At 42.1% G+C, this 27,135-nt stretch overlaps 4 protein-coding genes across 5 annotated transcripts in view; 2 read left to right on the top strand and 2 right to left on the bottom strand.

Annotated features, from left to right (window-relative positions):
- Positions 1 to 350: 350 nt before the first annotated feature.
- On the bottom strand, positions 351 to 3,985 carry LOC310964851 (gap junction beta-6 protein-like; the record flags this gene model as incomplete). The annotated part of the gene is made up of 4 exons (XM_083938145.1): positions 351 to 561; positions 658 to 803; positions 3,498 to 3,650; positions 3,815 to 3,985. 4 exons carry the CDS (start codon positions 3,983 to 3,985, stop codon positions 351 to 353), a joined length of 681 nt encoding a protein of 226 aa, XP_083794271.1.
- A 4,867-nt stretch (positions 3,986 to 8,852) lies between these two features.
- On the top strand, positions 8,853 to 11,280 carry sap18 (Sin3A-associated protein). Its single transcript, XM_083938258.1, has 4 exons — positions 8,853 to 9,015; positions 10,541 to 10,650; positions 10,760 to 10,882; positions 10,995 to 11,280. The coding sequence occupies exons 1-4, from the start codon at positions 8,944 to 8,946 to the stop codon at positions 11,149 to 11,151; spliced, it is 462 nt and encodes a 153-aa protein (XP_083794384.1). The 5' UTR covers positions 8,853 to 8,943; the 3' UTR covers positions 11,152 to 11,280.
- Positions 11,281 to 12,443: 1,163 nt separating this feature from the next.
- rtraf (RNA transcription, translation and transport factor) lies at positions 12,444 to 16,621 on the top strand. Its single transcript, XM_083937711.1, has 8 exons — positions 12,444 to 12,588; positions 14,574 to 14,698; positions 14,803 to 14,902; positions 15,221 to 15,301; positions 15,419 to 15,507; positions 15,637 to 15,705; positions 15,816 to 15,864; positions 15,990 to 16,621. The coding sequence occupies exons 1-8, from the start codon at positions 12,528 to 12,530 to the stop codon at positions 16,142 to 16,144; spliced, it is 729 nt and encodes a 242-aa protein (XP_083793837.1). The 5' UTR covers positions 12,444 to 12,527; the 3' UTR covers positions 16,145 to 16,621.
- A 644-nt stretch (positions 16,622 to 17,265) lies between these two features.
- nid2a (nidogen 2a (osteonidogen)) overlaps positions 17,266 to 27,135 on the bottom strand; it is a gene marked incomplete at its 5' end in the record, with an annotated part of 46,389 nt that continues 36,519 nt past the window's right edge. For both annotated transcript variants that reach the window (XM_083938343.1, XM_083938344.1), the window contains 11 exons: positions 17,266 to 18,369; positions 19,863 to 19,975; positions 20,086 to 20,209; positions 20,979 to 21,136; positions 23,092 to 23,263; positions 23,363 to 23,492; positions 23,950 to 24,122; positions 24,246 to 24,346; positions 24,432 to 24,561; positions 26,079 to 26,184; positions 26,375 to 26,508. In XM_083938343.1, coding sequence (XP_083794469.1) covers positions 18,359 to 18,369; positions 19,863 to 19,975; positions 20,086 to 20,209; positions 20,979 to 21,136; positions 23,092 to 23,263; positions 23,363 to 23,492; positions 23,950 to 24,122; positions 24,246 to 24,346; positions 24,432 to 24,561; positions 26,079 to 26,184; positions 26,375 to 26,508 — 1,352 coding nt within the window. In that variant the 3' untranslated portion in view covers positions 17,266 to 18,358. The remainder of the gene's footprint in view (positions 18,370 to 19,862; positions 19,976 to 20,085; positions 20,210 to 20,978; positions 21,137 to 23,091; positions 23,264 to 23,362; positions 23,493 to 23,949; positions 24,123 to 24,245; positions 24,347 to 24,431; positions 24,562 to 26,078; positions 26,185 to 26,374; positions 26,509 to 27,135) is intronic.

The raw sequence follows: 27,135 nt of genomic DNA, 5'->3' as shown, positions 1-27,135 counted from the left end.
ACCGTGGAAAATGTTCTCTTTTTGAGTTGTATTTACACCTTTTGGGTAAACCAGATGTGTACCGCTTGTAATTATCGAGCTTTAAAGCCTGTTTAGTCTTTTGGAAAGTATGTCCTCTGCATGCATCATCCACCTTGTCGCTGCTTCCTCAGGTTGACACGAGTAACTTCTGGTTCGTCCTATTCTGCGTACTCTCTCTGCTGCATGATTTCCTCTTCTTCTGCCCACTGAGCCATCTGAAAAGAAAAAGTTACACGCGGAATTAAGCACCTGCATGTCGATAACCCATTTGAAGGATGAGGGACTTCACATTTGAATTAATCACCTGACTGTCTGACTGAGTAATATCTCTACCTAGTAACAGCCTTGGCAACGAGATATGCAAGTTCAGCCATGTTAAGGACCATGCAGATGGAGGAGGCAGTGGCCATGAAAACAGTGAAGATGGTTTTCTCAGTGGGGCGTGAGATGAAGCAGTCCACCAGGTTTGGACACGGCCACTGGTCACACTGCACCAGCCGTGGCATCTGGAAACCATCGTATACCACGTAAAGGGCATACCTGGAGAGACAAAGACACATGCCGAGTGGAGGCAACATGGTATAACTCTACCAAACTAGCAATATGGCAAAAGAAAATCGGATTCGGAGATCATACATGAAGCCTCCTTCAAACAGCAGTCTGAACAAAAGGCTGCAGGCATACGTCCACCAGAGGGTGCCAGCTATCGGGAGTCTCCGTCTCCGTAGAGCCTCCAAATCTTCCTGGCCTCTGTTGCTGAGGAAGCCGGCTCTGCCAGAACCCTGTCACACAACATGGTATGACATGACAAGCTAAGACACGACTGGCAAGACACAACCACAAAAATATATCCTGTAATATCACAAGACAAGATATAAGAAAAGACAAAGCAAGACAACAGAGGTCACATCACATGATAAGACAAGACCAACCAAGAGATGATAGATAAAAGTGGACGTGGCAGCGTGCTATTATTACTGCTTTTATTGGCAAGACCCGGCAGCTGGGTGGCTCGGCAGATGGTTGAGGTCAGGCATTGACCTCGACTGGGTTAGGGTCAGTATAGGACGTTGGTCAGGGGATAGTACCTGAACACGCGAGCATGCACGACCGGCCAGTCCTAGTGCCAGAATGCTACGCATGGCATGACAAAGCATCACATGACAAAATACAGCATGACATGATATAATAAAGAATGATGACATAATAAATAATGACGGTGGTGTAGTGGTTAGCACTGTCGCCTCACAGCGAGAGGGTTTCAGGTTCGCATCCTGGGCCTTTCTGTGTGGAGTTTGCATGTTCTCCCCGTGTCCTCCCACAATCCAAAGACATGCAGGTGTTAGGTTAATTGATGATTCTAAAATTGCCCGTAGGTGTGAATGGTTGTCTGTCTCTGTGCGTCTCTATGTGCCCTGTGATAGACTGGCATCCTGTCCAGGGTGGACCCCGCCTCACGCCCGATGTCAGCTGGGATCGGCTCCAGCCCCCCCGCGACCCGACCCCGGGATAAGCGGTTGAAGATGAATGAATGAATGACATAATAAAGCATGATATGATAAAATAAGGCAAGACATGACATGATAAAGCATGATATGATAAAATAAAGCAAGACATGACATGATAAAGCATGATATGATAAAATAAGGCAAGACATAACATAATAAAGCGTGATATGATAAAATAAGGCAAGACATGACATAATAAAGCATGATATGATAAAATAAGGCCAACCATGACATAATAAAGCGTGATATGATAAAATAAGGCAAGACATGACATAATAAAGCATGATATGATAAAATAAGGCAAGACATGACATGATAAAGCATGATATGATAAAATAAGGCAAGACATGACATAATAAAGCATGATATGATAGAATAAGGCAAGACATGACATAATTAAGCATGACATAATAAAATAAAGCAAGACATGACATAATTAAGCATGACATGATAAAATAAGGCAAGACATAACATAATAAAGCATGATATAATAAAATAAGGCAAGACATGACATAATAAAGCATGATATGATAAAATAAGGCAAGACATGACATAATTAAGCATGACATAATAAAATAAAGCAAGACATGACATAATTAAGCATGACATGATAAAATAAGGCAAGACATGACATAATAAAGCATGATATGATAGAATAAGGCAAGACATGACATGATAAAGCATGATATGATAAAATAAGGCAAGACATGACATGATAAAGCATGATATGATAAAATAAAGCAAGACATGACATAATTAAGCATGACATGATAAAATAAGGCAAGACATGACATAATTAAGCATGACATGATAAAATAAGGCAAGACATGACATAATTAAGCATGACATGATAAAATAAGGCAAGACATGACATGATAAAGCATGATATGATAAAATAAAGCAAGACATGACATGATAAAGCATGATATGATAAAATAAGGCAAGACATGACATAATAAAGCATGATATGATAAAATAAAGCAAGACATGACATAATAAAGCACGATATGATAGAATAAGGCAAGACATGACATAATAAAGCATGATATGATAAAATAAAGCAAGACATGACATAATAAAGCATGATATGATAAAATAAGGCAAGACATGACATAATAAAGCATGATATGATAAAATAAGGCAAGACATGACATAATAAAGCATGATATGATAAAATAAGGCAAGACATGACATGATAAAGCATGATATGATAAAATAAGGCAAGACATGACATAATAAAGCATGATATGATAAAATAAGGCAAGACATGACATGATAAAGCATGATATGATAAAATAAGGCAAGACATGACATAATAAAGCATGATATGATAAAATAAGGCAAGACATGACATAATTAAGCATGATATGATAAAATAAGGCAAGACATGACATAATAAAGCATGATATGATAAAATAAGGCAAGACATGACATAATAAAGCATGATATGATAAAATAAGTCAAGACATGACATAATAAAGCATGATATGATAAAATAAGGCAAGACATGACATAATAAAGCATGATATGATAGAATAAGGCAAGACATGACATGATAAAGCATGATATGATAAAAAAGGCAAGACATGACATGATAAAGCATGATATAATAAAATAAGGCAAGACATGACATAATAAAGCATGATATAATAAAATAAGGCAAGACATGACATAATAAAGCATGATATAATAAAATAAGGCAAGACATGACATAATAAAGCATGATATAATAAAATAAGGCAAACCATGACATAATAAAGCATGAGATTACACAACAGAAAGGACAAATTAAAGCAAGAAATGGCGTGAAAGAGAGAATAGAGAAGATAACACCAGACAAAGCACCACCAGCAGAGACATGACATGACAAAAGGTGACAAAACATCCCATGACAGGACAACAGAAGACGGCATGAACAGGAGGTTTGTCTGCCACCAGCACAGCAGAGAGATGAAACGCTACACACACCTGTAGCAGCCTCTTCTTATCGCCGTGGTTCCGATAGGCCACGTACATTGTGACCAGGAGCGTCGGCGTGGAGACGAAGACGAGCTGGAGACACCACAGACGGATGTGGGAGACGGGGAAGAACTGATCATAGCAGACGTTTTCACAGCCGGGCTGAAAAACAAAGACACACACACACAGACGGTTTCAAAAATGGAAATATTAAAGTTTAGGTTGCTGTATATATGTTGTATTCACGCACAGGTAAATGACATCTTGGCGACAAGACATGGAAATGATTATATTTACTTGATGACATCACTGACTGGGTGCCCTACCTGTAGTGTGTTACAGGTGAAGTCAGTCTGCTCGTCCCCCCAGACGCTCTCAGCAGCAACAACCAGCACCATGACCCGGAAAATGAACAGCACAGAGAGCCAGACCTTCCCCAGGCTGGTGGAGTGACGGTTTGCCCCGACTAACTGAGCGTACAGAGCAGGCCAAGACATCCTGGGGAAACAGCCAGAGACATATAAGAATATGATAATATGACACTAGCTGCCTGTGTAAAAGTGGATTTTTGTACCAGGCTCGGCTGCTTCCTTTGAACGCCACATCTCACGGCGACACAGATGGAAATTCAGAGGGAAGGCGGTGGCAAAAGATGAAGGGACGGACAGCCAACGAAACAAAAGAGGAGTTTGAAAGAAGAAGAAGAGGATAAAGAGGAATGAAAGTGAGAGGAGGAGGAGGAGAAGGCCCGGCGCCAGAATTCATGTGAACTGATGAACCTCTCTGCCCACTGTGGACTGTACTGAACCGAGCCCACTCCACTAAAAACACACTGGACATACTGTACAAACCCACACTACTACAGCCCTCACCATTCACGTTCTACCATTAAATGATTTATTGATTGTACTGATATCTGTGACATGCATAGAAATGACTTCCAGTGATAAAATGCTTCCTAAAAGAGTTTAAAATATATAAACTATTCCTAAAATTGTTCTTCCAAAGATGCTTTAGTATTGAGGGCACTTTCAAGTTGAAAAGAAATAAACGTTCCCACCTTGTGTCAGTTGAGTCAGGTTGTTTGGGGTAAAGTAGTCCACATGGTCCTTTCCAGCATGGAAATAATCAAACAGATCACTGTCACTTCATTACTGGCGTAATTAAAAAAAGAGGTCAAATTGAATGGAATCTGGCTCTAATATACTGAGAACAATACAAAACACAGACCTGCAACTCCTGCTTTCTTTGCATGAAATAAAAGATGCGCCTCCAGTGTCAGCTCAGCCAGAACGACATGAGGAGACTTCCTGTGGGGACTTTCAAACTAAAACCTCACACACTCCAAGATATCCTGGTTCACCTCAGCTCCTCTCCAGAAACAATGGATCCTGTCTCCATACTGCGTGTCTTTTATCAGACCTCCATTAGTGTTGTGAATGCTTACTGGCATTTCCTGGACGTATCAGTTTGCAACTAATGAACAGGAACGTGGGCGCCATTTACTCTGAACAACTGAAGACAGGCAGTTTTGCGGTACCAGAAGAAATGAATGTGAACTAGTGCATAATTCGCAATGTTGAGCTATGAATGTAGTTCATTTAAATACGTATGAACTGAACTTTGAGCAAGTTCATGTGAAGTGTGTGAACTTGCACAACAATTGCCACAGACAGTGGCGTGCACAGACTTTTTGAAGGGCGGGGGCGAAAAGGGAAAAAAAGGGCACATATGGCACATCCTCGCCACTGAAAAGGGCACTTTAGCACACGTTTAGGCTCCTAGAGGGCACTGTAGCACACGTTTCGGCTCCTAGTGGGCACTTTAGCACAATTTTTGGCTCCTAGTGGGCACTTTAACACATGTTTTGGCTCCTAGTGGGCACTTTAGCACACGTTTAGGCTCCTAGATGGCACTTTAGCACACGTTTAGGCTCCCAGAGGGCACTTTAGCACACGCTTTGGCTGCCATGAGGGCACTTCAGCACACGTTTTGGCTCCTAGTGGGCACTTTAGCACAATTTTTGGCTCCTAGTGGACACTTTAGCACAAGTTTTGGTTCCTAGTGGGCACTTTAGCACACGTTTAGGCTCCTAGAGGGCACTTTAGCACACGTTTTGGCTCCTAGAGGGCACTTTAGCACACGTTTTGGCTCCCAGAGGACACTTTAGCACACGCTTTGGCTGCCATGAGGGCACGTTAGCATGCGTTTTGGCTCCTAGAGGACACTTAAGCACACATTTTGGCTCCTAGTGGGCACTTTAGCACACATTTTGGCTCCTAGAGGGCACTTTAGCACAAGTTTTGGCTCCTAGTGGGCACTTTAGCACACGTTTTGGCTGCCATGAGGGCTCTTTAGCACACGTTTTGACTCCTATTAGCATGCGTTTTTCAACAGCTGGACCAGGGGAGAGACACAAATTTAATTGGTGGACATTCAAATGGTGGCCATCTATTGTTCTTTAAGCGTGGAAGTGAAAAAGGAAAGACACCAAAGCGAAAAGGTGTGTGTATGTATTTTTGTGTAGACCTTTGACTGTAACAGGACACAGGTGGAGAGTCACAGTGACTTTTCGGAGCTCAACCATCACTTGGCAGCGGTCCGCCTGCAGGACAGTACAGCTCTGTCTGCTGATAATGACTGTGACCGATGAGCTTTCCCCACTGTTTGTGGAAGTGTGGGCGAAAAAAAACTTCTTCCTCAGATTACACTGTGGATGCTTACAAAACCAAAATGACAACTTTTGAGAAACCTGCAACATATTCTGCATATGAAGTCACCATTCTTAGTGGTTATCACCTGATTACATGTTGGTATTGGTTTTCATTCCGTATTAAGAGTAAACACTGCCTCAATCAATGCATCACATGGCCCTAAATGAGCAACAATGGTCTGGAAGGGCAGGGAAATGTCCAGGGTTGAGACAGACAGGGCGTTAGTGATTCTAATGGAGTCATTAGGGGAATAACAGGGACACTATTTCCTGATGCATATCAATGAATGGATATCAGTGTCAGGACTGGACTCAAAGACCCACTGTTTGATCTTTCAGTCAGGATAGAGCTAAAGAAAAAACAACAGAGGGAGAAAGGCTGGTGGATGTCCATGCCATCCTTTCTGTTCAGAGTCGGTGCGTGTGTGTGTGTGTGTGTGTGTGTGTGTGTGTGTGTGAGGGGGGTGCATAGAGTGAATGAGTAGGGAGAAAGGGAGAGAGCGGCAAAACAGAGCTGATTGTTAGAGTAGCTCCTGATCGGCTAGCCAGCATGAGAACAGAGGCATGCAGTGTCAGGATACACCACACACTGTACAACACTCGTATATGTTACCCAGAACGCTACACACACACACTGTAATGAGTGAGGGGGAGAACAGCATGTGACTGAATAGCAGGTCTCAGTTCCGTAGGTGGACTTGGCGGACTGACCCTGGATCAGCTCTGGCCTACTGTATGAAAGTCTGCCAGATTAGTTATGTGACTGACGGATTTTAGTTTTTTTGTACCTTCAATAACGTCAGATTCAGATTTCTTTTGGTGCTTCACTGTAACGCACATACATTGTTTTGATGCGTCTGTCATCACCTCTTGCAGAGAGTGGTCGGCATGAAACTGGACTCGCTGGTGACGGTAGCAGAGAGGAGGACACTGGACAAACTGCTGGACATTATGGTTGACGCCAGCCACCCCCTGCACACCGTCATCAGCAGGCAGATGAGCCTGTTCAGGGGAAGGCTGCTCCTGTGGTCAAGTGTAGGACCAACAGCCTTCAGAACTCCTTTGTCCCTTAGGTCATCATCCTCTACAACTCCTCACTCAGGGGGAGGAGTAAATAAAGAGGACAGAAGGGAAGGAGTGGGACCCACTCACTGTGCAATTAATAATCTACTCTTACAAACCTGGAAACTCATCTTCTTTTCTTAACTTTAATAACTTTGTCCACCACTTCAGTGCTATAATTTAATCTCACTGTTCATTTCTGCTAATGTCATTTATCCACCGTATAAAACACAATGCCATATACAGTCATATATACTTTATATTTTAGCTTTGTTTATCCTCTATATGTTTCTCTACACTTCATCTCATCTAATTTCAATTTTCTGTGGATTTTATTTTACTTGTATTCTTAACTCTACTTTACATTTATTTAACTTAGAGCTTATTGTTTACTGTCTATTGTTTACCTTCTATATTTAACTTAGAGTTTATTGTTTACTGTCTATTGTTTACCTTCTATATTTAACTAAGAGTTTATTGTTTACTGTCTATTTTTTACCTTCTATATTTAACTAAGAGTTTATTGTTTAATGTCTATTGTTTACCTTATATATTTAACTTACAGTTTATTGTTTCCTGTTTATTGTTTACCTTCTATATTTAACTAAGAGTTTATTGTTTACTGTCTATTGTTTACCTTCTATATTTAACAAAGAGTTTATGTTTACTGTCTATTGTTTACCTTCTATATTTAACTAAGAGTTTATTGTTTACTGTTTATTGTTTACCTTCCATATTTAACTTAGAGTTTATTGTTTACTGACTATTGTTTACCTTCTATATTTAACTAAGAGTTTATTGTTTACTGCCTATTGTTTACCTTATATATTTAACTTAGAGTTTATTGTTTACTGTCTATTGTTTACCTTCTATATTTAACTTACAGTTTATTGTTTACTGTTTATTGTTTACCTTCTATATTTAACTTAGAGTGTATTATTTACTGTCTATTGTTTACCTTCTATATTTAACTTAGAGTTTATTGTTTACTGTCTATTGTTTACCTTCTATATTTAACTAAGAGTTTATTGTTTACTGTCTATTGTTTACCCTCTATATTTAACTAAGAGTTTATTGTTTACTGTCTATTGTTTACCTTTTATATTTCACTTAGAATTTATTGTTTACCTTCTATATTTAACAAAGAGTTTATGTTTTCTGTCTATTGTTTACTTTGTATATCTAACTAAGAGTTTATTGTTTACTGTTTACCTTCTTTATTTAACCAAAAATGTATTGTTTTATGCCTGTTGTTTATCTTCTATATTTAACTAGAGTTTATTGTTTACTGTCTTTATTTCTGGATTTCTGGAAAATACATTAATATGTATTTTTAGACCTCCTTATTTGTGTTTTGTAAGCAATAAAGAGAAGTCCAAGTCTAATGAAGCTGTGATACATCAAATAAGTGTTCATCATTAAAAAAGGAAATGGTAGCTTAATTAAATTAATACAAATGGATATACAGATACACCTACTACCTAACACTCGCTGTCTCACTCCGAAACAGTAGGCAGCGATAAAGTTATCGTTGGTTTAACTCACCTAAAACGACACCGGAAACGGAAACGGCTTCGGTCTCATTCGTCGCTGCAGCTACGGTAGAATATCCGAGCACGGTGGTGGAGATCAGTAACGTGACAGAAGTGCATTATTATACCGAAGAAAAAAGAAACAGCAATGGCTCTGGAATCTCGGATCACACAGGAAGAAATCAAAAAGGAGCCAGAAAAGCCTATTGACCGAGAAAAGGTAGACATTTTTGTTTCTCTGCCGGTTTAACGTTAGCTTGTTTACCTAGCTCAATGGTGAGCTAAATGCTAACAGTTTGGACACTGTTTGACTCATGGCACACAAACTACACACATAAACGTATATAGACCAGTATGGCTGCTCTATTTACGAAGTAACGTGCCGCTGTGGTTAAGAGTAACGTTAAATAAAAGGGAATTGAGCAGCGCCATAGTGCCAAGGCTAATCCGAAGAGGCTGGGACACCAAAACAAAAATGTCCGCGCCGGATGTTACTGCGCATGTGTCCTCCCCCAAAGCTCAGACGTTTATTGTTTTTGATGTCCCAGCCTCCTTCCATTAGCCTTGGATAGTGCTAGCATACCGTGCTAGCTAATAATTAACAACATTTTGTAGTTTATAAATGATATTGCCGTGATACTTTGATAAACTTGTGTGACATAATGTTATAACGTATCAACTGGAAATAAATGTAAATGAAAACTAGTAGAAATATATAATGTAAATGTCAAAAAGCTAACCAAATGCAACGTTCAATGTCTTTAACGAAGTTAGCTCGGGGGAGTTGAAACGGGCTACTTTCCACAGGTGGTCAGAGATAGCTGAATTAAATAAAAACACTATGCATATATGCATTCAAATACTACTCATATTTTTATCACGACTATTGGCCAATTCCAGCGTCTCCTGAGGATAAATATAGTGTTTTATTAATATCTACTAGGGGTGTAACGTACACTAAGGTCACGGTTCGGTACTTACCTCGGTTTTGAAGTCACGATAGGGTTCATAGTTAGGGAGCGGGAGGGGGTGTAAACAACGTCTTGTTTGTCAGAACGAAGCTCAGTTCAATTAATAAACAATTAAACACAGCAGTTAAACAGGGTTAACATAAGTCATTATGAAACATACAAATACAATATATAAATACTGCTGCAACTCTCCAATAAATAAAATACTTCTTAAATAATTGCAACTGCAGCATTAATGAAGGTTATGGCATTTGCCCGGTAGGTAGGGGTTGTTTAAATGGTGTTGTGAGCTTGGTTTTTTGGTGGTAGTAACACCTGGATGGTTCCTTTATTAGACGTATGTACATGTTCATAATTAACCTGTGTGCATCCCACACTTGGGATTCAAGTTTTAAGTTCTGCACAACAAAAAAAGACTGTATATTCACCATATTAACACTATGTATATTTGCGGACCGAGGTCCATCTCTGTACCGATCCAGAAGCGCTTGTACCGTGACGGTTCGGTACGAATGCGCGCACGTTACACCACTAATATCTACTGTATTTTGGCGCTAAAAATGGCGTGTTTACGTACTTGGTGTGACCACTAAGCGGCAGGGAAGCTTTGGGACTTAAGCCAGACGCAGTAGCTTACTATATTTCTACAGGAAAAACTTTGAAAATAATGAGCCGATCTAATTCCTGTGTTAAAGAAAATAGTGTCAGCAGTCATCCATTCTGCCCACTTTGCTTTATCTTCACGCCCCTGTTTTATGCTTCTTTGTGCTGCAGACCTGCCCCCTGCTGCTGCGAGTATTCACCACCAACAGTGGCCGACACCACAGAGCGGATGAATTTGCCCGTGGCAACGTTCCCTCCAGCGAACTGCAGATATACACATGGTGAGATCGCAAACATTTTGCTTTTTCGTCATTGCATGTGTCATTCGACCATTTGCCCATGTTGTGAGTTGTGTTTGTTAGACAATAACAATAACCGTGCAATTTTAAGGATGGATGCTACTCTGAAGGAGCTGACCAGCCTGGTGAAGGAAGTGTATCCAGAGGCCAGGAAAAAGGGCACCCACTTTAGCTTTGCCATCGTCTATCCCGACCCCAGGGGGAAAGTGTACAGGTTGGTATCATGCGACGACAGCACCTTTGTGACTTTGGAGCAGACCACTTACTTACTGGTCCATGGAATATATGTGCACTATATATTAAAACACACCTTTCGACCCTTACAGGTTGAAAGATATCGGCAACACTATCTCCGGCAGGAAAGGCGCAGATGACTCCATGACGTTGCAGTCTCAGCGCTTCCAGATCGGAGACTATCTGGACATAGCTATCACGCCACCTAACAGAGCCCCGCCCCTGAACCCACGCATGAGGCCCTTCTGAACATAAACCAACACACATCAACCTGCGTTAATTTTTAAATTTTTTTTCCCCCCTCATTACATCATCTTTGATGGTTTTTGCCTCATTTTATAAAATGTGACGTGTAATAAAGTTGTCATTTTTTCCAACGTTTCTGTCCCTTTCTGTGTAACATGCTGTGAAGTCTTCATAATAATAATAAAAGAATCATAGGTCAATTTTGAGAAAATATGCCATTTCATCAGTTTTATGGCAGTCCAGTTTCCACAACATAACTTATTTGGAGTCAGAATTCCTGGTGACACCTCAGTGGTGTTTCAACTCTCCAAGTTTGTGAAAACAGCCAATGCCATACATCAGTGGCTCACAAACTTTGTACATGATGTCCCACCTCAGAACATATCAGGCTCTCTCAAGTACCACCACTAGACTATTGAGCTGCGGACAGGCAGGTCTATTCCTAATCAGAGGATAATTTATTGTTTACCATGACATCAGTTTCAGAAGGCCTGCTCTAAATATTCTCCTCCTGATCCACACTACTCTTCTTAATAGTTCCCATTTGGAGCCAATCATTACCTCTGCTGACTCTTACCATCTCAGTTTAGCTCGTGCCTCATGAACGTGACCACGTAGCACGCTGATATTGAAACAAAAATACCACAGGAAATGTTAAACTTAATTAAAATGAAATTTCATGGATTTAAAAGTTTTAAGTATTTTCTTACGAAATGTTGTATTATTTCGATAGTATTGTATTTATTTAGTAATAATGTTTCCTGTTTTTATTACCCAAGTTTGAGAACCGTACATTATAACTGCCTTGGGATCTGGTAAATTGGGAGCTAGTTGAAATATAAGTGTCAGCACTGTCTTCACTTCCGGTTAAATGCTACTAGATTAACTGTTTTTGAGCCAATATGTATCACAGAATCAGAAATACTTTAATAATTGTTTTTGTTTCAAACTCCAGCTATACAAACAACATATTTGTTATATATATATATATATATATTTGTTATATATATATATAACTATATATATATATGAAATATCAAAATGACAATGGTAATGTATATACAGATCAAAAGTACTGTAATAACGTGCAAAGTCCCTTACAAATGTGCAAAATAGGAGTGGGGCAGTGAATGTCGTTTAAATTAGTGTTGTGACAATGTTATAAACTAATAACGTAATAACGTCATCATTGTATCCCCGTGTTGTGCTGGTGATAGATAAGGATACTTTTATTTTGAAAGTTTAACAGGAAAATAGATAATGCCCGACGGCGCATGCGTGATGCCACATACTGGTCGCAGCTAGCAGCAGGAGCAACCGAAGCGAGCTAACTGTTAGCTAACGAAAGCAGCGACTTACACATAAAAACGTGCCCGGAAATGTTTCAGAGGAAGCTGACAGCGCTACAGTATCACAACCCCGGCGGCTTCGACCTCACAGGTGAGACGCAACCCGCCAGAGAACTTCTAAATGTGGGTCCGTGAGGTAAACGCTGAGCCCGGGGCTAACGTGCTGTCACCGGAGACGAGCGAACGTCAAACTCTATTTGTATAACAGGGAGGCTAGTTTTATGACGCTTTATGGCCGACAGAGCTGTGTGTTTTAGGAGATAATACATCTTTTACAACCTCGTTACACACAGGTGGCTCACTGTTTGGCCACCGTCTTATTCCAACGTATTTAAATAGAGATGCAGATATCCGATATGCCGATATTTTACACCTTAATCGGCCGATAACCGATATCAATACCGATATTTATATACACTGTTCCGCCACACTTAATTGCAGGAATCATCAAGTCTCTTCTGTAGTGGAATTACATTATTATTATCTCATCTCATCTCATCTTCATCCGCTTATCCGGGGTCGGGTCACGGGGGCAGCAGCTTTAGCAGGGGACCCCAAACTTCCTTTTCCCGGGCCACATTAACCAGCTCTAACTGGGGGATCCCGAGGCGTTCCCAGGCCAGTGTGGAGATCTAATCTCTCCACCTGGTCCTGGGTCTTCCCCGAGGCCTCCTCCCAGCTGGACGTGCCTGGAACACCTCCCTAGGGAAGCGCCCAGGGGGCATCCTTACTAGATGATCCCGAACCACCTCAACTGGCTCCTTTCAACGCACAAAAATATTATTATTATTATTATTATTATTATTATTATTATTATTATTATTATTATTATTCATTCATTCATTCATCTTCAACCGCTTGTCCCGGGGTCGGGGTCACGGGGGGTGCTGGAGCTTATCATTATTATAATAATACATATTTTCCATCCGGTTCAGGCTTGACATGAACGCCCGCCCACCAAATGCAGGTGACTTTCAGCAGTGGCGGGTAACACAGTTGCTCCAACTAGCCACTTTATTTATGGGGGAAAAAATGTCAAAGTTTTGAGATGCACCTGCATGTGACTGCTGCTCAGATAGACTGTACATAAGGTGATTATTAAGGCTGTCAATGGATGCAAATATTCAAAGTTCTATGTTTTATGTATTGTTTTATTTGAATTGTATTAGGCTACAGTGTTTATTGTTGTTATAGGTAAATGATGTTGTTAATTGCTGTATTTAAACAGACAGTATTTCTCTTACTGGACCTTTTTCAGTAGTGTTATCTCTATAGTTAATCTTATACATCCCTGCACCCTTTTTTATTATATGGATAAGAAGTTACCCTTTTTTTTGGCTATTTTTTCGAAATATGCTATATACGTATACAAAACTGTGGCTAGTAACTTTTGGAAACCACGAGCGACAATGGCTGTTAGAAGTAAGGTTAACAGTAGATATGTAGGTAAACCTGGGGTAGGTAGTTCATTTTGGGGGCATCCCTTTGTTCCCCTGGTCCTATGTTCCCCGGTCAGGGAACCTTTTCCCAAAAAGGATCCTATGTTCTCCTGTTGCAATAGCCTCTGCCTTGGTGAATTTAATTCAGAAATTTGGTACAGCTAGAGTTTACAGTTAGTGTTAGGGTCAGGGTTAGGGGGTACTGTCAGGGTCTACATAGGCCCATTTGCTGGGGAATTTGGCACTGATGGTGTAAAAAATAACAGATCGGGGAACAAAGGACCCTTTGTGAGAACAGCGGGGAACAGCTGCTCCTACGTTCTCTGGTCACAAACAAAGCCGGGAACATGGGTATGCTCCGGTTAATTTTTCGGCAATAAATCCGTGACCCTACCCCGGATAAGCGGATGAAGATGAGATGATGAGGACAGAGAGGGAGAGCTGCAGAAAGGTCTCTCTACTTGTTTTTGTTCCTTTTTACATGCTGCAGCCCCTCATCCTAACTCCTCCAAAGAAGGCTTAGATTTACTGATTCAATAATGTCTGCCTCTATTACATGACAGCAAACCCTGTGTAGGTACAGCATCCATTTATCCGTCGGTGTGCAAACGAGTGTTCGTCTCTCCTCTCTGCTCAGATGAGACACAGTTTAGGAACTGCATCGTGTGGCTTGAGGACCAGAAGATTCGACATTACACGATAGAAGAGAGAGGAAACCTGAGGAACATCCCCAGCTCAGACTGGCCCAAAGCCTACCAGAAGGTGAGACCACTTTTAAAACCTACGACTAAGATTTCCACCATTGCCGTGGAGCTTCCAGCACTTCCATCCTTACATGCATGATGAGTGTCCTTTCCTTTGCGTAGTACCTGCAGGACCTGGAATGTCCGTTTGGAGAAAAGGAGAAACAGGAGTCTTTAGACTGGTTACTGGGCATGGCTGTACGATACGACTATGGAGACAAAGGTAAGATCAGATGGCAGTACGCGTACATCTGTTGTGATAACGGCAGTATTGTTTCAGATGAAGGTAAAGGAGCATCTCGGCTACAGTGACAGTTGCCTCGGTGCGACCACACCGTCATACTGATGATGACCAGTAGATGGAGACGTTATCAAAAGAATGTTTGCCGATGCAGCCAGCTCACCAGTCAAGTTATTATTGTACAGAAACAGTTGCTAATTGAGTCCAAACATGTCTAAAATCATCTTTATATTCCTGACACGCTTATATATTCTGCCACCAAGTGTTTACATTGGGCGTGTTTGGTGTCCCTCTCTTCAGTGGACAAGTATCGGGACTGTGAGCCCATGACAGCCTACAGCAACATTAAAACAGCAGCGGACCCGCTCCTCAACCTTGACAGTAAGCAGAAACACTTCTCCGCTCCGCTCCCCCGCCCGTCCTTGCACATTCTCTCTCTCTCCTCCTCCTCTTTGTCCCAGGCGAAAGACGAAAACAGACGTCGTTTGTGTTTTTCAGGTGATTCGCCCGATTTCAAAGCCGGAGTGACAGCTCTGGCCAACATTTTAAAGATCCAACGACACGATGACTACCTGGTTATGCTCAAGGTGGGAGTGCGCCCGCAAGCTGTATATGTGTCTGAAGATGCATACATCTTTTTATTATCACTTTATACTTATTTAAAAGAAAATGGCCATGCTAACCGGTTTGTTTGGGATTTCATGTACTCCCGCCAGGCTATTCGTATTCTGATCCAGGAGAGACTTTGTCCAGAAGCCATCGCTAAAGTCAGCCAGAATACTGAGGTATTGTAAACGGATGATCCCCAAACTTTGTATCCAGAATGATATTTAGAGATGATCCTTGATAATGAACTGAGCAGTCCCAGTCATGTCTGTGTTCCTGTGGTTCCCAGGGTGTGGCAGTAGCTTTAGACAAGCACGTCTTGGGCTTCGACACTGGAGGTGAGCGCTGCTTTTATATGATCAAAAAGTAGAGCAAAGTTAAAAAATATATATATATCAATACAATTTCTGTATGGGACCACTTGTTTGGTAAAGTAAATGAAATAAAAAAAGTGTCTTCTCAGACGCCACCCTGAACGAAGCGGCACAGATCCTGCGCCTGCTGCACATCGAGGAGCTGAGGGAGCTCCAGACCAAGATCAACGAGGCCATCGTGGCCGTCCAGGCCATCATAGCCGACCCCAAGACAGACCACAGGCTGGGCAAGGTCGGCAGATGAGAGTGAGGATGAAGAGGGACGCTGCCGGCAGGGAGGGACTGAACCACGAGAGTTTAGATTTGATTTTGAGAGGGAAAAGTCGTTGGACATAAATTAGTTTTTCTGGCGTGTGTTGCATGAGAACAGACTGATCGGATGAGGAATGTAGAGAAAATATGAGCAAATGCCAAATTTTCCGATGCTGTCGTTTTGTTTTTGTACTGAAGCGTGGATACGTTTATACCTCAACACTTTATTTTTAGGCTAATTGGTACGGAAGTAGTCATTTCTGCTCATATGTTGTTAATTTTATCAGACTGAGGTCTAACCTTCTGGTCATCTCCCGGCTGCCACAATCTCTCCCTCTGTAGGAACCACAGAGAACCCTCTGAGATATTCAAATTGACAGTTATATTTGTTTTGTTTCTAGAAAAAAACATTTTTTGCAGATGGATAAATGGTTTACACTGACACTGTGTAGAAAACTATATAAATACAGCTCAACAGAGTCTGGCTCCTGTGCTTCTTGTGATAGCAGTGTTCCTCTGTTAAGCATCTTAAAGGTTTCACAGCCCGTATTCAGAAACTGCCTTTAAACGAGCCCTCACCACTTCTGCACAGTTGTGATGTCACAACTATACTGTATTTAGGTAGAATGGTAAATGAACCTGTACTTATATAGCGCCTTTCTAGTCTTCTGACTATTCAAGGGGCTTTCACAGTGTTTGTCACATTCACCCATTCACACAGACCTGAAACACTGACCAATCAGAGCAGACTGGGCTTTTTCATAAGGGGGTCTTAAAGAGACAGGCGCTAAAACGGCGTGTTTCAGACTGAGGGTGAATACAGGTACATTCAGACAGACAGGATGAGAAAAATGTTTTTTTTAACGCTAAGGCATGTAAAGCTGCTAACTCAAAATACAAGTATGAACCTGAAAATGAGAACAACATGCGACCTTTTAAAGAAGCATCATGCGCCATGTGTGGAAACCCAGGACGCAATAATCTCCGAAAAGACCGTCAAGTACCAAATCACATTTTATTGTTATAAATATTACATCTTATAAAAAGATAAAGATTTGAAAAGTAGTAGTAGTAAAAAATACTTGGCAAAAAAAACAAAACGTGTGACGTCCTTTCATCGTGTGTGAAATACAGATTAGTGCAGAGGAATATGGCTGACGACTATTTCAGTCAATCGACAATAGCAATGGTTTTACACTTAGCGTAAACACAAATACATGTTTCTGAGCATGTTAATTCCATTTCTAACCAGGTATTCAATAATCATGCTGATTAGTCAAGACTTTTAAATTCATCAGTTCAATTCTTTGGGAAACATTGCACCTGTTTGCTTTTTTGTGAGGAGTTAGATGAAAAGATTGTATATTTATGCTAAACATTACACTATAGCTTAGCTTAACCTAGCATAAAGACTGGAAGCAGAGAGGATACGGCTAGCCTGGCTACCCACCAAGAAAAATACATTTCCGCTATTGTATGGATTCAACAAATAAGATAGCATGTGCTGTGTCTGGTACCTCTGGACAATGCTAAGCTAACCGTATCCCCCTGCGCCCAGGCTTTGTGCTAAGCTAAGCTACCGCCTCTAGCTTCATATTCAACATACAAATCATGTATTGGTAACAATGTTCTCATCTAACTAGCGTCAATAAGGGGAATACAACATTTCCCAAACGTCTAACTATTTCTTTTACCTGTTTTTATTTCTGTCCACAGCTAAATGGTTAGCCGGACTTTAGCCGACCAAAGGAAGCTCGGTTTCACAACAGAACTTTGGCTCAAACGGTTCAAAGGTCATTCTTCTTTGGCTTTAAAGAGCAGGAAAGCTACACTCACATCCGTTTCCAAATCTGATTTGTTCTGTAGCTTTAATCGATAAAAGAAAAGGAAAAAAAACCTCACGTACAAAAATACAGTAGAAAAAAAAATAGAAAATGAGGTATAAAACAAATTTACAAAACATTTATTTTGGGGGTTATATCTTTAAGGTGAGATAATGGGGTTGGGGGTCAGGGTGAGTGGAGGGGTTGTAAATTCGCTCCGACGGTCCAATTTGGCAACAGGAAGCCATCTTGCGCCCAACTGAGTGTCCTTTCTTTATTCCGTGGGACACTGAAGAGGACACTTTTTAAGGTGGTCCTGCCCTCTGATCAGGATTCGGCCCAGAACATTAGCACCAAAGGACCCTGCAGCTGCCAGTCTGTCATTAGTGGCTCCCTGAGACACACAGATCAGACATTGAGAGGACAAAATGTAACTTTGACACGTAGATTACATTTGCAGTGGCAGTACAAACCTCCTTTTTTCCTTTTAGTTTATAGCTCCAGGTGGAAATGAAGAGTTAAAGGTCTGATTTTCTCTTCCTGTGTGACAGGATGAGAGCTTAAGTGCTGCAGTGGCCTAATGACAGAACAAACAGACCCTGTGTCCTGAACAAAGCCCTACACTTAACAACTTGTGAAGACTGAGAATTATCTCTGAAGACGAGTGTGCGTCTGTGTTCATGCATTCGACAATAAAAGCTTTTAAGTCTCTTACGACCGGCTCCCAAACCCTTAACAAGTGTGCCTTAGAGCTGTCATCATGGTCGGAATTACACCACGCAGCCACATCTTTGAAGCAGTCGGCTGTTATTTAGTCTGAGGCTTTAGAGAGAGTGAGAGGACGTGCAGACGTTTGCATCCGCACAGCCGTCATTTCGACCGTTTTCGCAGAGTCAGATGCGCAACCCGAACTGTGCGCGCAGACTCGTCTATCACAAGCCGATTTTACGCTCTCTGCAGATGTGCGTCGCTCTGACAACAACATCTGCCAAGGTGCTACTTTAGGGATTATCTGTGTTTAGAGGGCTACTTTGTACTTTAAAGGTGCTTAACTCGAGGCTTTGAAAGGACTTGAGGCCATCTGCAGACATCAACACATCAAACATGACACACGCAAACACAAAATATAGGCAGAGGGGCACAGGCAGCTGTGTAATCATTGTTCTCGCGTCTATTTCACCGAGTGTATGTGAAGTCACCACACACACACACACACACACACACACACACACACACACACTGTGGAGTAGAGGGTCGAAGCCAGCTGTTTGGGAGCCGGGTGATGAAATGCAAACGTGGGTTTCTTCAGACAACACAGGCTGCATTTACTGGTAATTATTTGTGTGCAAACTATTCATATTTCATAGCTAATTCGATTCACTGATGCAGTTTTTAGGTATGTTTATTTAGCACGTGTCACAGCCTCTCCGTATGATGCATTCGTCACTAAACTCCCTTGAAACGTTTAAAGATCCCTTCACACTCGTCTTGCTTCGGACTCGAACTCAGCGGTCTCATCCGTCACATCCCTCTACGGGGTTAAATGTGTTGTCTGTCTCTGTGTAAATGCAGCCTACGGGGGTTACGGTGACACCTGGTGGGAGTTGACTGATGTGATGACATCACTGCACACACACCAATGAGCTCACTGTCTGGTACACCTTACTTAGTGTGTCTGTCTGTGTGTGTGTGTGTGTGAGAGAGAGAGCGCTTGTTTGGTTGTTATTATACAGAGCCTAAATTACACATCGGAACTGAGTCTGAAAAGAGTGTGCGTGTGTACATGACAGAGTTATAGCTTGTGTTTGTAAGACACAGCGAGACAACCATGTTAAATCAATCATACGCATGAAGCCGTGTAAAAAGCATTCACTCCTTTCACAATACCTGATAGACAGTGGGTGGTTGCTATGGCGATGCCGTACAGGTGAGAGCGCTGGTCGGGCAGGTATTCGTCAGTGATCTGACTAGTATCTTTGCTCACTGCGATCACTCCATCCCTACGAGACAGACGGCAGAGAGACACGGAGGGTGAGGAAGGCAGCGGGGGCTTCATGCTGAACAGCTCGCCGATAAACAAGCAAACAGGTAGAAAGATAAAGATGGCTACCTCCTCCAGTCAGTGTAATAGAAGTGGTTCCTGTAGTAGACCATGCTGAACGGGTAGTTGAGGCTTGGGTGGACCACTCTTCGACCTGAACCATCTGGGGATACACACTCTAAACGCTTTGTACCTGACGTGCAGAGAAGAAAGACAAAACATGGGTCATTATTACCTGAAGCTTTTTAGATATTAGGTAGATGCTGATGCGGATGAGACATACTGTATTATGCTCATTTTCAGGTTTATGCTTGTATTTTGGGTTGGAAAAAACAACAACATTATTTTTCTGATACTGTCTGAATTTACATGTATACACCCTGTATACACCCTGTCTGTCTTCATTTTTCACCTTTTCTTTTCCTGAAAAAGTCCAGTCTGCTCTGATTGGGCAATATTTACGGGTCTTCCCCATCTGCACTCTCCGTCACTGCAGCCGGGGAATGACTGTGACAGCACTGTAGCGGCACTTTCTACCAATACATAATTTAAAGTTGTGACATCACAACCGTACAAAGTCCAGACGTCTCCTTTAAAGACACAGTTTCTGAATACGGGCTGTGTGCGTTTCTCTGTGGATTAAGTGTTTTGATACTTTCCCAGTTTTTATAATGCACCTCAACCTGCTTTATAATAAAAGAATACATTAATACCTTTCATCAATATGGGACCTTTAACTGTAAATAAATATAGATTCAATGATTTTATAAAAATATGTACAGGAAGTAGCAGCGCTATTTTGCTACTACAAGTGTCTTGTCTGCAGATCTTCCGAAACTCAGATTTTGTATTTTGTCACCCCACTCCCAGTGTAAATAATGAACTTGTATCGGTGATGGCAGTAGCAGTTCACCAGTGGTAACATGGACAGTGGCAGTAGTAGCGGTAGCAGTAGTGTTTACCTGCATCGGCCCAGCACACTTGACCAGAAGAAGAGTCATAGGTGAGAGCGTTTGGCAAACCGATGCCGTCAGACACCACCACCCTGCGGTTCTGACCGTCCACTGACGCGCTCTCGATCTTGGGAGCCTCTCGGTTCCAATCGGTCCAGTACAAAGTGCTGCAGAGAGAAAAACAGGAGGCAGGGGTTATCGAACTTTTGACTCTTGAATTTCATTTTGCAAATTATTAAACTATATCCAAGCTGCTTTCGCATTATGCCGACTACTTAAAAGTGGACCCTATTTTGTCAATTGTGTGTGTTTGCGTGGACTTGTTTTTGGTACTTAGTGCTAGGATCTGGCTAATATAAAGAGACAAGAGAAAAACACACACACACACACACACACACACACACACACACACACACACACACACACACACACACACACACACACGCACACACACACGGGTATATAAAGGTACGAGGGCACAGGGCTCGAGGGACCATCTGCCTCATGCTGATGAGGTCACGGTCAGGTTACTCTGAGCAACGTGCGACCTCTGACCCCAGCTCTCCCACTGCATTTTTGGTTTCATCTGTGCACATCAGAAAATATGGTCCACACTGGTGGACGCAAACAGGCCCATTTTGGAGATTTCAAAGAAACTAGTTTCTCCGTATTTCTCACGAATGTGTTTCTGTGATGATTCAGATCATATTGTATTGTTTGCGACATTTTCTCAGCAAGATGCGAACAGAGCTTAAGGCAGAGTGTGTGTGGGCCGCTCACGACGCCACACTGCTTTTCGTCTGTAGATGATGGTGTACATGTGGGCTGTCCACTGGGAACCACAGGTAATACACACCACATGAGCAATCAGCTTACACACACACACACACCATGTGTTTATGAGTCTGTGCGTTAATTAATTTGATGAACGCATGGGTGAACAGATGTTGGTGTATGAGACATTCATACGCATGTACATGCTTTTATAATGTGTGTGCACGTAATTTCAGAGTGTGTGTGTGTGTAACGGCAACATGTGGAGGCTCAGAAATCACAGAGCACATGCTTAATCATACGTGTACCCGTGTGAAGCAGTAATTACCTTTAGGACTTGGCTTTTTGTCAGAACACACACACACACACACACACACGCACACACACACACACACACACACACACACACACACACACACACACATCCTTGTCCTTCAGTCAGAAAACAAACTTTAAACTCTTAAACCAATGATGTGAAACACACATTTGGGGGTTTTATGATTTGGGTTATTGGTGCTATGTTTAATCATTTGTATCAGCCGCATTAACACACACACACACACACACACACACACACACACACACACACACATACCTGTTGATTATGTGATTAGTTGCAATGATGAAGAGCAGATGTTATTCCTGGAGAGCTAACCATTGATGGCCTCATGCTTTCATTGCATATGTATGTGTGTATGTGTGTGTGTGTGTGTGAGTGTGTGTCTGCCCAGGATTAATAGCATCAATAAATTCAGTACAGTTTTCTTGGCTCAGTTTGTCGGAAAACTGTCAAAAATAGCACTAAAATTCACTGATATGATAGAATTATCAAACATGCGTCACTCAAGGGAAACTCTACTCACGTCCACATCCACATCGATTTCCCTGCCACCGTCTGTCTCACACTGATGAAGTCATGTTTAAAAAACAGACTGAACAGGAATTCTTTCTGCAAAATGGCTTTAAATAGACTGTGCACTGTACTAATGAATTAGACACAGGCCTTGTTGACTTGTCAGAGGACTTAAAAGTGTTTGTCATGGTGGTGCTAATGGGCTGAAAACCATCTGTGCCCTCTCCTGGTCTAAAATCGCTCTGTATACAGTGAAAGCTGTATCTCATTCTGCCTCAGTGAAGCACCTCCAGGATGTTACACTTGATCGCAAAAACAGCGTGTGGGTGCTTGTTTGTTTCTTGCTCAAGGGAGAGATTTGTACGCGTTTGCAAATCCAGACCCAAAGCTTTAGAAGTAGCGGGTTTAGTAAGGTGATTAAAACAAAACAAAATCATGAACGCAGCACGACAGAAAGATGAAGAGAGAAGCTGGTGGATGGAGAGAGCGGTTTACCCGGTGGAAGAGACCACGATGATGGCTCGAGGGTTGACCAAGTCCGTGTCGAACAGCGTCCGCCTCCCACTGCCGTCCAGGTTGGCGCTTTCAATCATGTCAGGGTTCGAGTCGACCCAGAACATCAACCTGCGTTTGACGTCCACCGCCAAACCCTCTGGACTGACCAGATCTACATTGAGCAGGGAGACCACGGAGAAGGCATTGAGATCATTCCAAAGAAATCATATAGCATTTATTATAGAAATGAAGTAGTGCAAGGTGTTCTTACTTGTGTTGATGAGTATCTCGGGTTCGGCACCAGCTTTCAGTGAAGCTCTGTTGATTGTTCTTGCGGACAAATCTGTCCAATAGACTTTGTTCTCTTTGCAGTCATAGGCTATACCCACAACTATGGAACCCTGCGTACACAAATGAACATACACATAATGAGATATGTCAACATAACTACAGCCACATTAGTATTAACTTTGTGCGTCTCACCCTTCTTTTTTTGTGTGTGTTCGATTTAACTTTCCGTTGCCGTTACTAACACAAGTCAAAAGTCTCTGTCCTGGCTGGTTCATTGGAGTGATGATTAAAAGATCTTTGGCACAACGTTACGTAAACTATTAACTAGTTTAGAACTAGCTCAACTAGCTTAACTAATGTTGTAGCATCACCTAGAGCTGATGGAATGGTGATGCTGCGTAGATAGCAGCTTTTAACTAGCTTTCAAAATGGATTTAAACATCTTTCCAACATTTAATCAAAGAAGCAATTATCCTTGTGCATAAGAACCAACTAACAAAGTAGATACCAGAAGTCAAAATTGATAGAATACATATTGAAGTGTGCCTTTATCCGATAATCTCTTACATGTAGTGTCAGTAGTGTTTTGGAACGGGTCGCATCTAGTTTGGTCCCGTTGAGAGGCAGCGCTCCTATCTTCTGTCCCTGAGCGTACAGCAGTGTGATGTCAGTGTCTGGCGGAGGGGTCACATCCGGGCGGGGCAATGGGCGCACGGTGGGCGGGGCCACTGAGGGGAGGCCTGGGTAAAAGATTGGACAGGTTAGAAAGCACGTTTCAATAACACCGGGACAAAAATGGCACAGTCCCGTGTCACTGTCATTTAGATCATGTAAACAGACAATACAGGTGTAAAGACACTCACATGCGGGTTTGACGGCATCATGTGATCGGGTACCAGGAACCTCCCGACCGTCCTGGTCCACACACCAGCAGTAAGTGGTCTCTCCATAACACTGGACTGGACTGAGAGACAATTTGTTTTCTTGAGAGACTTGCCGTCATAAACTATTCCAACGATGACGCTACTTTGTGAATGTGTGGTGTGTACCTGAACTGTCCGTCCGCCTCACACTGAGGCACGTAATGCTGCGGCTCTGGCTTCCCGCCGTAGTGCTCGATCAAACTGGCCCTCCATCGCTCGCACACACTCTCGGGGCGCTGCGTTGGAGCCACGGGGACTGAGAGTGACACGAATCAAACATGCCCAAGTTAAATATAATGGCGCACAGTTGTAAAAAGTTCAACTTCACCATTTTGTTGTATCATTATTTGATATTTTTAGGGTGTTTTCTAGCTGGAGTTTACGTTAGAGTGATAGGTGGAGTGCTTGATTAATGGTGTGGGGAGGCCCTGTGTTTAAAGAGGCGCACACACATACACACACACATCTTGCTTTTGTCAATATTGTTTACCTTGTAAAATCTCTTTAATAACTCACTTTATAGGGAGAGCTTTAAAACTAAACCTGAAACCACTTAAGGGTTCCACTTATGTTTATACTGGCCTCTCTCGCTCTCTGCACATTTCTAATGGGAGACTGCAGTTGCTGGACCGAGAAGGAGATTAGGGTAATATGTGAACGGAGGGTGAGAAGAAAATGGCTCTGTTGTGAGAGATCAGAGAGGTTAAGAGAGAAGAAGACTAACTAAACAATTAGACTGATGTTTCTGATGCTAAGTTTTTCCCAAAGGAAATTATTGTAGCGGCTGTTAGCATGCTGCGATCCAGCCTTATGAATCACTTGGTTTCACTTCTATTTACTGTTTAACCACATGACCAACTAAATGCAGTGGTTCATGTGTCTCTGACGTCCTTCAGAAAGATCGACAGCATGTGGATTGTCCGCTAAATCAATGATATTTCAATCCTCCAGCCGACTTACCGTGTTGGCAGTGAGTTGTATCACTTATGTGGGCGCACAAATTTGAGAGTGTAATGTGGGTGTTTGATCCCCGCATCACGTAAACTTCTAAATTGGGTACAAATGTAATTTAAGAATCCAGCTGAAACGGTCAAATTACGGGGTTACATCCACAAAAAATAATGTCTCAACTTTGGATTCGGACCCGAGGATATGAATCACAAACTGAAAATGAGCTGGAAATGCCCTGGCCTCCCTCATCATCTATTACAGATGAATCTCTGAATAAAGCTGCAGTGCGGTGGCAGAAAAGTCTGATTTTTAAAACAGCAGAGCAAAGGTGGAAATCTATAAGCATGTGTCTCTGTCCGTCTGTGCAGCATCTGTAGGTTGGGTGTAACACTGTTTTGTGACTCAGCTGGCCAGGTTCGGCCCGTCTTGTTTTGGTTTGGTTGCTTGGCGACGGCCGGCTGCTCATCTCACCACGAAATGACCACTTCAGATGTTTGAATGGTCATAAATGGAATTTATAGCGAGAACTGAATTTATAGTACGGCCTCTGTGTGTACATTAGAGTGTGAGTGAGAGGGTGAGAGAGGATCACGGGGTCACAGAGAGAGAGAGAGAGAGAGAGAGAGAGCGAGAGAGAGAGAGAGAGAGAGAGAGAGAGAGAGAGAGAGAGAGGCAAACAACCATGTGATGTTTTTCCAGTTTAAATTTGAAATTGCCGCAGGAAATGAAAAAATAACTTTTAATCTGAATTGTATTACTCTTGGATGCACAAATCAATATTTATGACACTCAAAGTGTCTCATGCAGAAATAACAGTCTCACCTGGTCTGTCACAGTCTACAGATGGTGTACCAGGTGGTGTCCTGGTTCCTGTTCTCTCCTGTCCCCTACTGTCCACACACCAACACTGTCCAGTGGAACCGTGGCACTGAAATCCATAACAACAAAAACAACATAATCCATAGGCCTGTGAATGCGCTCATTTGTCCCGGTCACAAATAACCAAGTCCAGTTGCTTTTGACTGAAACTGCTTTGGGGATAACATTGTCCATAGTAAGTCAAAAGTAAAAATGTTAAAAGAAGAACAAAGACAAGAGAAGCAGACAAAAAGCTGTACCTGTCGAGGTAGGTATTGTCCTTCTGCGTCACACTGGGGCACAAAGGCTCCAAGTATCGGGTATCCCTCTGGACTGGTGGTCTGTACACCGTCTCTGTGGTGCTCACAGTGAGTTTTAGGGCGCTCTGGTTCATCTGGTACATTAGCAAATGTACATAGTTACAAAGAAACACACACAGTTGCATATAAGTGACAAGGCAATATGATTCAATGAACGTTTTTCACAGACTAGTCTCAACTTGGCTGGTTACGTCTCCTGACGGCAGAGTTGTTTATCCAGTCCTACCAACTCTATGCAGATGACAGTGAACTTGCATCTAAAGCAGGTCTTCTATTCTTTTTTGGTAATCCTGACCTCCGACTGTGGTATAACCAAAGCATCCTGCATTCTGTCACTATAACTTGTACTTATTATTTATTCAAAGCATTTCAGTCAGTCTGAGTTTTTGAGTCGCTGTAACTGTTTGAAGTGGGCTTGAACCTCTGAGACACTTTTGGTACAATCCCTGACAACCATCTGGCATGCATCATGGACATTTCTTGTTCTGTGGGTCTGCGATCTATAACATTTGGCTTGTTCAAGCTCTTCTCATGTTCTGTATAGAATATATTCTATAAATACTTCCAGCTGGCCTCGTAAAGGATTCTTGACAGCTTGTACCAGTCATCCGGGATGCTGCTGTGTCTAACTCCTTAACTCTGACCTCCTGCTTCTCAGTTTAAACAATTGTGTTATGTCCACTGCAACATGAAACATAGCT

This window comes from Echiichthys vipera (assembly GCF_963691815.1).
Source record: "Echiichthys vipera genome assembly, chromosome: 23".
Classification (NCBI taxonomy): domain Eukaryota; kingdom Metazoa; phylum Chordata; class Actinopteri; order Perciformes; family Trachinidae; genus Echiichthys; species Echiichthys vipera.
Note: the sequence above shows the minus strand (reverse complement) of the source record. Positions and strands in the feature narration are given on the sequence as shown.